General features: G+C 37.9%; 1 protein-coding gene across 9 annotated transcripts in view; it reads right to left on the reverse strand.

Moving 5' to 3' along the window:
* ABCB4 (ATP-binding cassette, sub-family B (MDR/TAP), member 4) overlaps positions 1-14,694 on the reverse strand; it is a 106,958-nt gene that overhangs the window by 67,530 nt on the left and 24,734 nt on the right. For 7 of the 9 annotated variants that reach the window (XM_056797298.1, XM_056797294.1, XM_056797295.1 and 4 more), the window contains 3 exons: positions 10,312-10,369; positions 2,187-2,378; positions 1,653-1,824 (listed from right to left, as the gene is read on the reverse strand). In XM_056797298.1, coding sequence (XP_056653276.1) covers positions 1,653-1,824; positions 2,187-2,378; positions 10,312-10,369 — 422 coding nt within the window. Of the gene's footprint in view, positions 1-1,652; positions 1,825-2,186; positions 2,379-10,311; positions 10,370-14,694 lie in introns of those variants that run through there. The other 2 variants (XM_056797300.1, XM_056797301.1) reach the window with 2 other exon arrangements.

The raw sequence follows: 14,694 nt of genomic DNA on the forward strand, positions 1-14,694 counted from the left end.
GTAAAACTAAATGATTTATTTCACCTCCTTTTTCCCAATTACAAATAACAATGATAATAATTGCTGACCTAGGACAATAAAACTCAATAATTAATTTTACTTTCTTTTTTTCTATTACAAATAACAATGCAAAAAGTCCAAACAACAATAATAATAACTGCTGCCTTGGGTCAGTGAATCTCAAATCTTTCATTTTACCTCCTTTCCCCCCATTACAAATAACAATGATAATAATTGCTGATCTAGGCTAGTAAAACTGACATAATTGGTTTTACCTCTTTTTCCTCCTATTACAAATTACAATAAAAAACAATGATAATAATTGCCGACTGAGGCCAGTAAAACTCAATAATTAATTTCATCTCTTTTTTTCCTATTATGAATAACAATGATAATAATTGCTGATCTACTGTGGGTCAGCTTCCTGGCCTTGAAATTCCCAAATAGCAGGCAGCAAGACATAGGAGAGACAGAGCAGCAATCATAGTCCACAAAAAATTCAGCCTCAAGAATATTAAAAATTGGCAGTAGAGTCTATGGTCAGTTTATCGATATAAACACATATATTAATTTTTTGCTGAGAAGATTGTATTTGTTATATTATTCTAAGTTCCCTTCTCACCAAATCTTAGCTTCCTCCTTGTAAAAGCAAAACCACTTCATGTTTTCTTAGTATATACACTGTATTTGGGATGAACAGAGGATTAAAAAGGGTATCTTTGCTGTTTTCTCCTGATTATGTCTTCTCTCCTAAAACAAACAGGAGGCAACCTCATCCTAGATACATACTTGTCTGGGAAGCCATGAATTTCCAGCTTGCAGATCCAGTATTGGGGAGGGGGAGAAGGGTATCCTTCCTCCCCCATTCTCCAGAGCTTAGAGAGCTGTATGAGGTCAACAGATGGAAGAGGCTTATATCCATGATGTTCTGGATCCACTGAATTGAGATTCATTATAGTTGACAGGAGGCAGAGGATGGATATTTATGCCTGCTTTGAAATGGAGGAATGGGCATCTTATGTCCCCCAAAGTGGGCTATTGTATTTTTTCTTTAAAGCCATTTTTTTTGTGGAACCAAATTTGGTACCAAAGACCTTATCCTAGGGGCAGCTAGAAGTGGATAGGACAAGGGGACTGGAGTCATGAAGACCTGGGTTCAAATCCAGGATCAGATGATTACTAGTCAGTGTAACCCTGGGCAAGTCTTTAACCTCTGTTTGCCTCAGTTTCCTCAATTGTAAAATGCAAATAATAAGAGCATCACCTCCCAGAGTTGTTGTGAGGATTGAATGAAATAACTCTAAAGGCTTAGCACAATGCCTCGCAATACACATTATAATAATTAGCTATCACCATCATCATTATTTTTATCCCTTTTATACAAATGTAGAAACAAGTTAAGATATATGAATGGAGTTTTTCCATAGATACATAGCTATTAAGTATGATAGGGAGAAGTTTAAATCAGGTCTCTTTTGAATGCAAGTCCAGCATCAAGTATCATTCCATTATACCATGCTACTTCAGTGCCTGGCAAATGGTACACCCAATAAATAACTGTGAAACAGAAATGAATCAGAGGAAAACACAGTGAGCTTGGGTCTCCTCAGTGTCAATGAAGCAATGCACGAAGGTCCATCTGTTTCACCTACCTTTGCCCAGACAGCTGCAGAAAGTCCCAGGATAGGGCTGATGGCCATTATCACAAGGGTTAGCTTCCATCCTCTTATGAACCCCACTATGAATCCTGCAAAAAATGTTGCCACTGCTTGAAAGAACATTCCAACCTTGTCACCAATTCCTTCACTGATTTTGGAGATGTCACTAAAAAAAGAATCACACTTGAGTGGTTATGGTCATGGCGTATAAGCAGATGCGTTGAACACAAACACAGTTATACCAGACGACACATCACCATTCTTGAGCTCTCTAAAGATTTTGGCTTGACCCTCAGAAGAGAAGTCACATCGAAACTGGGACAATTTATGAAGAACAGGCAGTAGCTTGGGATGGCCAAAAGAAGGATTCGTCTGGTTTTTAGCTGGTTTGACAGCCTTAAAATGGGACCTTCATTTTTCTTCCTTAAAAAGTACACTTGACACATTTTCATGTAATTTATGTCCATCTCCTTAGAAAAGGAATCATTTTTCCAAACAAAATGATAAAGGAGTTAGCAGAATACTTACTCTGTGAGCCTTGTGTTGAGTTCTGTGGTATCATTGACATCAAACCAGCCTATTTCTTGTTGTAGAACAGCATGAAAAAACTTTTGCCTAATTTTTTTAATTTGCCGGCCAGCAGCCAAGGTCCAGAAGGAAACCTGAATGTAAGCAGCTATGAGAACACCTCCTCCTAATCCAGAATAATAATAGGCATATCTGAAAAACAACAAAAAAAGAAGGATGATAATAAAAAGAGCTGAGATCTCTACAGCACATTAAAGTTCGCAAAGTGCACCACAAAGATTACAGAATTGTTACCTCATAAGACTACCTGGGAGGCTATGGAGAGGGTAAATGACTTGTCACATGGGATCACACAGCTAGTAAACATCTGAGTCCGGATGCAAATAGCCTTTTAATGCAGGAATTTTAAAATCTCATCTTTTGGGAGTAATGTCTAGTATTGTATTGTTTCCTGAAGTGGTCTCACATAGTATGTAGAAAATATATTTTTAAATCTCTTTTTGCCATTTTTTTTAAGTTTTGGAGACTGTTGCTTTTCCCCTCACAATGTTAAAACAATTTAATCTAAATATCAGTCAGACATGTAAAACCCCATGGAATTGTGTGTCGGCTATAGGAGTGGGGTGGGGGAGGGGAGGGAAAGATTCTTGTAACCATGGAAAAATACTCTAAATTAATTAATTAAATAAATTTTCCAAATGAAAAAAAAAATCAGTCAGTTCCAAAGGGGAAAGACAATAAAGTTGATAATTTGATAATATTTAAACCAAAAATGGAGCCACCCCTCTTTTTATCCTTCCCTGACTGTTATCTTTTTTTTTTTAAACCCTTACCTTCTCTCTTAGAATCAATACTATCTAAAGTTCCAAAACAGTAGAGCAGTAAAGGCTAGGCAATGGGGGTTAGGTGACTTGCCCAAGGTCATGCTGCTAGGAAGTATTTGAGTTCTGAATTGAACCCAGGCTTCCCATCTCTAGGTCTGGCTCTTAATCCCCTAAGCCACCTAGCTGTTAACCCTGTGTTATCTTTTCAGAGTTTTGATTATCTTTTACAAAATAATATTCTAGACCCTATCATCTTTTTTGACCTATGTGACACATATATTTTTACATATATATATGTATATATATACATATATATAGCAATGGGCAGATAAATATGGAAATGGTTTCTACGGTAATTTATTAAAGTTATATTATCTGAAGCATCACAAAATTCCTTTTCCACTCTAATCAGAGTATTTAAAATAGTAGCAACTGGGGCAGCTGAGTAGCTCAGTGGATTGAGAGCCAGGCCTAGAGATGGGAGGACCTAGGTTCAAATCTGGCCTCAGACACTTCCTACCTGTGTGATCCTGGGCAAGTCACTTAACCCCCATTGCCTAGCCCTTACCACTCTTCTGCTTTGGAGCCAATACACAGTATTGACTCCAAGACAGAAGGTAAGGGTTTAAAAAAATAGTAGCTACTGACAATATTTTTAATTAGACAAAAATAAATCCAAACTAACTGAGCTTGGTTAAATACATTGAATTTATAAGAACAAATTCCTAAAAAGGAACAGTAAGAGGAATAGAGTTTTGTTACTTAAAAAATGACTAAATCTAAGAGATAACAATTTCAGCAAAGCTCCCTCAGCCTGCTTCAATGTATACTTTTGATTCATTTGAAATGAGTAGCATTTATTTGTGTGGAGTCAATCAGTAAGCTTTGGAGTGAACTAGTTATTTTAACTGATGAAAAAAGTTGCTTGATCTTTTGAATTATTTTCTGATCCTACTAGCATAAGCATTTATATGTGCCAGGAACTGGGATGAACTTTTAAAATATTGTTTATTTAATTTGGCAAAACCTCATTAACTTATTCATTTTCCTGCAAAATCTTTTTTATAGATAGTACAAGAGGAAACTATGACCCAACCCAAAGAGAATGATCAAAATTCCAAATGAAGGGGTATGGATTAGGGATTTTATTAGGCTTCATTTTCCTGATTTGTTTTGGCGATACTGGGGGGACTCGAGATTCAACACCCAGGTGAAATTCTGCCCCACTCTCTGCACACAAATGGACAGGCCAATGTGATTCTCACTCATGACTTTGATGGGGGAATGACACCTGTCATTGATGAAAGAGAGCAGGAGTATAGACAAGTGGATTTCCCACCAAAACAAGCTTCATGCTATTTATGAGGTCAACTGTTCTGGGAAAGGGATGATGTAAGAGCCACATGTACGCTAACAATAAACATGACCCTGGTTAAGGCTATTCCAGTCCTATAAGAAGTGACCCTCTCCCCATGGCCAAGCTTTCCCCATGGGAAGGCAGTGGCAGCTCCATTTTTCTGAAGTCTGGGGTAAGGTCAGACTCACCTGCAGGGATTTCCCAAATCACAACCTCCAGAGTTTTCCAAAGGAAATACTTCCCTCATCAAGATACAGCAATTCACACAATGGCACCAGTGATTCTGCTACCCACCATCTTTTTTCTTCCAGGAAACCAGCACAGTCTACACGAATTGATTATTGTGAAGACTGGGGTGGAGGCTACATCTTTGCCTACTGAGAGAGCATCAATGACACTATACATTGGTTTCTGCTACTTAGTTTTCTTCTTGTTTCCTTTTAAAAAGCAAACCCGAAAAGAACATGTGCTGACCCCTAGCAGAAAGAAAGTAACTAGTCGCCAGAGACATTTCTTGAAGAGTAAGTAGGCACACTCAGGAGAACAGGTAGCCCAAGAATGAATTTCACGTAGTTGTGTCTTGGGAGCAGGAAAATGGTTATGTTGGGCTGCGTGATGGGAATTCGGTGCTAAGTGTGATTTCTCTTATCACTCACATCTGACAGACATCTTTTTACCATTTCCAAGTCAAAAATGCAGGGAGTTTATGACTGAGCTTGTAACGATGTTGTAAATGACTATGATATCAAATTCAGCTGACTAAGGACTGGAATGCGGCCACTAGCTTGAGGACCAAATCCAGCATTTCTCCCATGCTCAAGTCTGACTCCCTAGTGCATTGCATAGCAAAAGACATCTGGCAAACAAACAGAGGTACATTTAGAGGGAGGCCATGCTTAAGGCTCTTAATAGATAGAACAACAGAATTAAGATTTGGAAGGAACCTTAGATATCACCTAATCTGACCCTTCCATTTTCTGAAAAGGTTCTGGTGTAGGAAGTGGGATGAAAGGACCCTGGGATACAAGGCTAGATTCCACTCAGATTTTCCCATTAACTTTACATGACTTTGACTGAGTCATTTACTCAGTCAACAAACGAATAAACTATGTACAAGGCAGTGGGGTGGGTGGTGGAGCTAGAACTGCAATGAATAAAATAACCAGTATTTGCAAAAAGCTAATATTCTAAGGAGAGAGACAAGAAATGCACCACGAATAATATTAGTATATGCAAAATATATTTAGTTAGTAAATTAATGCAAAATTAGTTAAATACAAGGGAGTTAGGTAGGTATATACTTGGAAATTTTGTATCCTTTGGACTTCATCTCCCAGCATTCTTTCCTTGTCCCAAAATTCACTTTTCCCTTTCTGTTTACCTGTGTCCTTTACTGTTATGGTTTTTAAGCTGTGGGTAACTCCTCCCTCGTTCTCTTTTCCATGTGGGAGGCTAGTGAGCTCTCTTGGTTACTCTAGCCTTTTACTTTCCCTTTGCTTCAAGTTAAATATTAATAAATATTATTAAATAGAATACTTGGAGTATTGGATATTAATTTTTAAAATTTTACATTGGGAAGGTGCCAGTAGTTGAGGCACTCAGATAGGGCTTAATGTTGAATTGTACCTTGCATTATTCTAAGACATGGAGGTAAGGAGAGAATGTGCTTCAGGCATGCGCAAAGACTTGGAGATAGGAGATGGAATGTTTCATGTGGGGACTCTTTGAACTTCAGTTTGCTCATCTATAAAATGCTGAGATTGGACTAAAGGATTCTTAAAATTTCCTTTTAGCCTTCTTAGTCTATGAAACTGAGGCCAAGGGAGGTTAACCGACCTGCCGAATGTTACCTTCATCTTTAGAACCCATATCTCTAACCTTCTATGCCAACATTCTTTCCATGACACCACATATATCTCCTACAGGAGGTCTAGTGTAGGTGAATTATTCATGAGTCTCATGAGGGCACAAACATGAATACCTGGAGTATTCTGAGAGGACTACTTATTAGAAAGCCTAGGTAGAAAAAGCAAAATCTCAAAGCTATCCTGGTATCCAGGAGATTCAGCTACACATTTGTCCTCATCTCCTAAACTCTTAAGTCCCAAAACAGCATTTATGCAATTGGAACATTTTCTGTAGATCCTGAACAACACTAATATGTGTCTTGTATATGACAAGGTCCTTCCTGCTTGCCTGCTGGCAGAATAAAATCTCAACAGAAACTAGAGTCATTGGGATAATCACTAATGTCCTAAAACAAGAGCTCTCACTGTTTACAGATGGAAGTTAGTAATTGTCTCTCCATGCTGTTCTGGGATGTTGCATTGCTTCAGCCTGTCTTCTGTTGTCCATTCCAAGATTCATTTTGAGATTTTTTTTTTCTTTTGTGGTTGCCTGGAAGTGGGTTTGGCAAGTTGTGAGAATTCTTAGTTCCCAGAATTGGAAGTCCCAATAATTGTTGATAAAAGGGCAGGTATGATTTTCCCAAAGAAGAAACAAAGTCTAGGGCTATGTTGGCAAACCTACAGGCACATGTGCCTCTGTGAGTGGGAGGAGGCTTCTCTGTTCCCTCTTTCCACAATGCCTGTGGACATTTGTCACTTGATCTGCCCCTCTGCCCAGCAGCCCAATGGGAATGTTTCCTCCCTCCCTGGTCTGGGGTAAGGTGAGGGGGGGGGTTCCCATTCATTCATACAGTTGCAGTTTGGGCACTTGATCTCTAAAAGGTTCACCATCACTGGTCTAGGGTATACTTTACCTATGTGGCCTAACCAAGTAGAATGGACATAGCACTATATGTAGAATCAGAGGACCCTAGATTCAAATAAAGGTATTGCTGCTTATTACCTGAGTGAACTTAGGCAAGGCAGTTAATCTTTTGGGGCCTCAGTTTTCTTATCTGTAAAGTAAGGAGGTTAAGCCAAATGGTTTCTAAGGAAAATCCTCTCTAGGTTCAAATCCTATGATCCCCCTTTTAAATATTCTTATTAGCTGAAATGGTAAATTGGTAAAATGAATATCAAGAAGAGTCCAAAAGTAAAAAAAGGAAAAAGAAAAACTCAATCAAGTGCTCTATGGATTAATTCACCATTCCTGTTACTCCATACACTAAAATCTCCTCCCATAGATTCCTCCCTCCTATATGTTGTTTCCCATTGGCCTTGTAGAAGTCATGGAATGGCTTATTCTTATATTTGTATCCCTAGTGCATACAAAGAATAATGCCTGGCATCTGAAAAGTTTTAAGTTTTTAATAAATGCTTTTTCATCTAATCATTTGTTCACCAAAAAAATCCAAAAAATAAACAATATGCAGGCTGAGAATACTAGTTATTTGCTTGGAATATGATAGAAAAAAGCACAGGACATGAAGTCAGAATCTGAGTTCAAATCCCAGTTCTGCTCCTTATTATTTGTGTGACTCTGGGCAAACACTTCATCTCTTTTGGCCTTAATTTTGTCAGCGATAAGGAGGGAGTGAAGTGCTCTTCCATTTAGAATTCTATGTAGACTAGAGAAGGAAGGAGAGGACACTACAGACAGGTATTCAGTCTCAGCCTAGCCTTCATAGGACGTCTCCAGGTCAATTGCAATCCTGCCTGCTTCCTACAGTGGCCAATGGTCACCAAAAGCACAGGTCCCAGAGCATTGCCCCAATGTTCTGTATCCCAGGTGCAGCTATGAGGTCTGGTTGTTAAAAGGGTGTATTAGATAAGGAGGTTCCAAGAAATCTTGGGATGATGATTGTATAGGAATGAATATTTCCTGAGGACAAGTGATATCTGGCAAGCCTGATCCCTGTCTTTCATTTCTGATTGCATTCCTCTAAAAATAACTATAATAAGATTAGCCAATCAATACATTTTAGTAGTATTCAACCATGCTTCTTCAGATAGATCTATAATCGTTTCCAGATACATCAATGACTCAATTGACAAGTATTCAGTAAGCACCTATGATGTGCCAAACATCATATACTAGGGATATAAGCAAAATGAAGCAATCTGCACAGCTTACATTCCAAATGAGAAGATATATGTGTGTGTGTGTGTGTGTGTGTGTGTGTGTGTGTATAAAATCTAGTGACATAAATATGAAGTGAATAAACAGAAGTATATACAAAGAAATTTGGAAGGGAGGGTCTTACTGGTTGGAGATATCAGGGAAGACTTGAGTTTCATCTTGAAGAGGAGGAGCGATGGATCCATCAAAGTAAAATCTCTCACCTATGTTGGTAGGTGAGCTCTAACATATTATATCTCTGTTAGAAGAGATTTGGGGGAGTGACCTCTTCAATTTCACATCACAGAGTCTATGAAATAACATCTCTGGAGCAGAAAGGACCTCAGGCATCATCTAATCCTCTGATGGCCTCATCTCACAGATGTGGAAGCAAAGGCTTGGGGTGGTCATATGACATGCCCATGGATGTCCTCTATTGTCAGAGCTAGCATCCTTGTTACAGTATCATATTGTTAACTATTTTGAAACAAATCTTCTATTTCTCAGATGTTCCACTTTGAACTAAAAAGCAGTTCTACAGGAAGGAATTACAATCCCAAAGGAAAGAGAAATTCAGTCCCAAAGATGGCTCATGGACAACTGTGAGCAAAGGGTTCCTATTTAATATACATGTGTTTGTGTGTATGTATTTGTGTGTGTGTGTGTGTGTGTGTGTGCATAAAAACTATCCAGCCCCCAAATGTGGAAATTTGTGAATTTTCTGTGGATCTGGTTGTTTAAAACAATCCAATGAATTCAATTAATGAGTCATTTTTATTAACTGAATTCAAAAGGTTTTTTTTTCAAATTAGATAAATGCTTCATTCAATTTTCAGTTCAATTCTCATGCAAGATAGTTTGTGTCTGTGGGAAAAGCTAGAGAGCAAACTCTAGAAGAAAAAAATATGCTATAAAATAAGGTGCTATTCATTGCCTAGAAAATGGAAGTCAACAAAGCAATGCTTGACTGATTTTTATTATTGATATTATTGATTATTGTTGATAATTTATCACCTCTATGTTCATGTATTTGAAGAACATTTTGTAATTATTTTAAGAGGTTATTATTCACAATGGCTCTCTGTGAAGGGGGTTAATTCAATAAATTTTACTCCTTGTAATTTTCCATATTCTGATTAATAAGGGTGAGGGTCCAAGAGAGGGAAAAATGATACCCTCAGAGCTTTAAAATGAATTGGTGGAAAAACTGAACTTAGTTTTCACTTAACTAATCAGATTGTAAAGTTGAATTAGGATTTATTTTCACAAAAAACTGAGTCAAATAAAATCTTGTCAGCTAATGGAATTGTATCTATTTTAGGATTAAAATTAAATTAAACACAGTACCTACTGTGTTCCATGTCTATAGCTCTTTTGATTTGATAATCCTATTTGGAAGGTATTAAAGATGGATAAAAAGTAAAATCAAATGAATACCTGATTTGCCAATAATGATATTTTCATTACCTTGTACTGTAATTTTTCTTTTAAAAATTCTTATCTTTCATCATAGTATCAGTGCAATGTATTGGTTCTAAGGCAGAAGAATGGTAAGGGCTAGGCAATGTGTTAAGTGACTTGCCCAGGATCACACAGCTGGGAAATGTCAGAGGCCATACATACTTGAATCCAGGTCCTGGCTCCTTATGCACTGAGCCACCTAACTGCCCCAATGTTATTTTTCAAATCAATATTAAATACATAATATAATAGCTTTCTTTAGTCTTTATAACATTAAAATATTGTGTTCTATATTCCCTAGTGGCTAACACAGAAATATTCTAGAATATCCTATAAAATTCATGACCAAGCCAAGATGACTTTACATATTTAGTCTCTGGGTTTTCTCCTCCTGGATAAGCTATAGCACACATATCTCATTCTCTTGAAACTACATTTATATAAGTACAGTTTGAATACACATATGTTAGCCAATTACCTGGTCATTTCTTCCTCCAGAATTCTGGCTGGATTTAACATCGCCAAAGAAAAATTTACTAAATAAAAAGAAATTAACAGAAAGACATTTTTAAAAGGTTGACCTAAGACTGGCATTGATTCACAATCATTGGCTATCATTGTGTACTTACAGTAAAAACCATTCTCTATTTAAGAACAAAACAAAACGACTGCTTAGAATTTAAACACTGAAAAGCTATTCGTTCTTATTCTCTGGGTAAAACTAAGTTATCATTTTGCAAATACATGAAGCAGTGAGTTCAAGGGTTTGGTGAAAGATGTTTTTGTAGGTCTAAAGCAGGGAAGATAAAGCCTTCCTTGATTCTCCTATACTATTTATTTGTGGTCTCTGCAGCTGTTCTTTAAGAAATTTCACACTCGTATCCAAGAGTAGGGGCCAGGTAGGGCATCAATAGAAGAATGAACTCAACTAAAACAAAGAGAAACAATAAATAATGATTTTAAACTTAATTCCTTCTGTATTTAGATAGTAGTTTTCTTGGGAGAGGGATAGGAGTGGGAGGTTTCCAAGCACTTTCCAGGTAATTTGTGTTTAAATATTTATTTTCCCCCCTTTTCCTTCATATGGGGATTGGGATAATAGAAGTAGGAAGGAATAAAGGCAGTATTGCTTTTTTTTTTTTTTAAAGCAACAACTCTTACCTTCTAAGTATCATTTCTAAGACAGAAAAACAGCAAGGACTGGACGATCAGGTTTAACCAATGGTTATATAGCTAGGAAGCATCTGAGGCTGGCAGTCTCAAGGCTTGGTGCTCTATCCATTATGCTACCTACCTGCCTCTACTTCTTGCCTTTTGAAGGACAGAGTTTGAAGCATAAGGGAGCTAAATGCACTAAAACCCAAGGTGATTTAGCAATGACTTCAAAGTGCACATCTATGGATTCCCATCCCTATTCTCTATTTATAGAAGTCAGGACTCTTAGCATTAGAAAGGACCTTAAGTGAATACTAGATACCTAGACCAACACTTTCATTTTACAGGTAAAGATACTGAAGGAGTTCAGTGATTCACTCAATGTTGATTTTTTTAAAGTTAAATAACTAGCCCAAAGCTAATTAACCAGGAGATCAGGGATCAGGACAACACTGGTCTCTTTTTCAAACTTATTCCTTAAAATGAATGCCTAATTTAGACTACAAATGCGATAAGATCCCAACTATCCATAGGTAAGTATGATGAGAATACTTTCTTATAGTATGGATAATCATTCATGGCTAATGTGTTGGGTGAGTTGGCTGATTGCATTTTTTAAAAATCATTTTTTATTCCTTATTACAAAGATTGACTCACTGGATAGTAGAGAGGGAGGAGAAAAAATTCAGAAATGAAGGTGGCATAAAGGCAAATTCTTAATAAAGTTAGATCTATTTTAATAAGAGCATCTCCTGGTTTTTCTATTTTTAAATCATCATTTAGCAGATAGGCTAATGGTTTGTGTTCATACCCATCTCCTACATCATACAAAGAGAAAGGATATAGGGGGAGCTGGGAATAAAAGCCAATAAATAACCAGAGGACAAAATACTGGATGGATCCCTTCAATAATTCTGAACAACACAGAGAAAAGGCACCAGAAGGATAATTTCCTTTTACTGTGACCTTGATTCTGGTCTGGTAGATCAGTTCAACATGGCTCCTTTCATGTATGCGCATATGCCAGAGGTCATGTTCTCTGGCTACTGTGGCTTTTTCCCAAAAGATAAGGCTGAAATTTATTTAATCCTTCAACTCTTGCCAGATTCTGTTGCCAGACATGTTGTCTGGCATGATTTTTGCTTCAGGATCCTGAGGTCAGTGCACCATGAAAGGCTTTCCCTCACTAACTGCACTTTTCATATGCTAATAGGTCTAAATAAAGTTAACAAACTATCTGATCTCCACCATCTGCCCATCTCTGCTTATATATGTGATTATGCTTTGGTGGAACTTTAAGGTTGGTTAGGGAGCCAGCTTCACAGGCTAACAATGGAATGAGAAGTGCCTGGGGTTGGATTCTGGTTTTACTTATATTACTTAGGTGCCTAAAGGCAAGTGATGTTAGCCACTCTGAGCCTCAGTTTCCTTATCTGTAAAATAGGAATATCAAACCTTACTCTGCCAGTGTCACAAAGTTATAAGAAAAGGGTTTGGTAAATTTCAAAGCACTAGCAATGTGCGTTATCATTCTTATTATTTCTGCTCTTGTTTGTTCTAGTTCTGAGGGTTTCTTAACTAAATCAGTAGGTAAGCATGACACTTGTGCGGTGGTACAATCCAACTGAGAACTGGCCACTTGGGAGAACTAAGGGATCAGCAGGAATTCTGAAACTATGGCATTTTGGAGAACTATTGCAACTAGACCATGAGAAATCTCCATGTTGATATATGGAAGAATCCCAAGTGACCCAATTAATTTGGAGCCCTACTCCCTCCAAGAACTTTGCCCTTCTTTTCTTCCCTACCAAAAGGATCCCAATCCATTCAGCATCAGTTTTATAACTAGGAATGTTTCTAGGAGACAAGTTCTGACATTGCCCTGCTAATTTAGAGATTTTACAAACTCAGAAGAGTGGAAAGCAAGGGGGTAACTAAGGATCACAGAACATCTACCATGACTGCTGAAGTTCTGGGTTTTATATACAATAGGTGAGAGGTAAGTACCATGGAAACTTGGAAGCAGGGCCTGATAGCAATAACTACACAGGAGTATAGAGCTTTCCTGGGGGAGGTCTTCCTTTTTTTAGTAGCTGCCTTATATTTCCAGAACTTTCCTTGGTACTCAGGGCTTTTTTCTCACTCAGGGAATTTTTCTCATTTATGCTGGTCCCTTTTGCCCAATGGGGAATTCCTTTTGAGGCTTCCATTTTGGGGAGAGGCTCAGTTGGTCAAGCTTTATTCCCCACATGGTTGTACTTATAATTTTCTGAACTTTATGCCATGATGGTTCCTTCAAAGCTACCTTTCCTTCCCATCCTATCCCCCCCACCCATACCACTTTCCAGCTTCCTTTGTGTGTGTGTGTGTGTGTGTGTGTGTGTGTGTGTGCGCGCGTGTGTGTGTGTGTGTGTGTGTGTGTGTGTGTGTGTGTGTGCGCGTGCACTGCTTTCTGCCATTAGAATGTAAGTTCTCCAAGGGCACAAACTATCTCTTTTTGCTTACATTTCTATCCACAGCACTTGAGTTCAGTGTCTGGCTCATAGTAAACATTTAATAATGCATGTTTGCTTGTTTTCACTACAAGTTTCAATCTGATTATATTTTTTAAAAGAAAAATCTGTACATCCAAGCTCTAAACATCCCCATGCTTACAACACATCTCATAATTCAGTCCTTTTATAATATATTTGTTAACCACTGGGAGAGTATGAAAATATTCTTAAAATAAGGAGCAAACCCACTATCCATCTAGAATAATTTAATGAATCTAGATTCATGGAGGGGATTATCATCCTGGCATGTAACCTTTGGTCACATGAGTCTGGAAAAGGGCCTTTTTGTTCATTGCCTGTAGTGAGTGGGACCATGTTAAAAATGGTGCTCAGGAAATGTAGGCTATTGGTTTTGATTATCTAGATATAGTTGCATACATTTGGCATGGAAATCTTCACAGAATCATATGGTTTCATGGTACTACTACCACTGTGGCTCTGAAGGTGAAACATTTTATACTTGGTACCTTCACACCTGAGCTATTTTGCCAACAGAAGCAAACCATCGCTCTCCCAAGTCATGTTAACAAGGATGGGCTTGTCTCACAAATTACAATTCAGTGTTCAGTCTACTGAGTAACTTAAAACTTTCTTCGGCATTCCCTTCCTATTTGTCTTTCACTAACTCTCCCACTAGTCTGCAATTCAAGTGAAGAGATTATCACTGGTATTCTATTTTGGGGATGAGCATAAAAGCCAAATATTCATTCTGTCTACAATCATACTCAGGACTTCTTAAGCCTAAAAAGTTCCTAAAGACTCACCTTTTCCCTCACATAGCTGCTACCCCATATTGCTTCCTTTTCACTTCTTTTCTTGAGAGTTGTTTCACTCTGTCTCACTCTGTCTCCTTGCTGGTTCTTTCACCCCTGTATTCATTTTGTGGCAATATTTTAATCTTGGTTGGAAAAGATACTCATGATGACATGGGACAGCTCTGGTTCACTCTGCCATCTTGGCTCAGCCACTGAAAGTCCTTCCTTTTCACTTCTACCCTTTTTTGAAAAGGTTGTCTATATTCAGTGCCTCGATGCCTCTATTTTTTTCAGATCTTCAAATCCAATGGGCTTTTTTTTATTGGTCCCCTCATCTTCCTTGATCTTTTTGCACCGTTTGATGAACCCTTTCCACTAGGAAAATCTTTCTTCCTT

The sequence above is a fragment of the Monodelphis domestica genome, chromosome 5 (genome assembly GCF_027887165.1).
Source record: "Monodelphis domestica isolate mMonDom1 chromosome 5, mMonDom1.pri, whole genome shotgun sequence".
NCBI lineage: Eukaryota > Metazoa > Chordata > Mammalia > Didelphimorphia > Didelphidae > Monodelphis > Monodelphis domestica.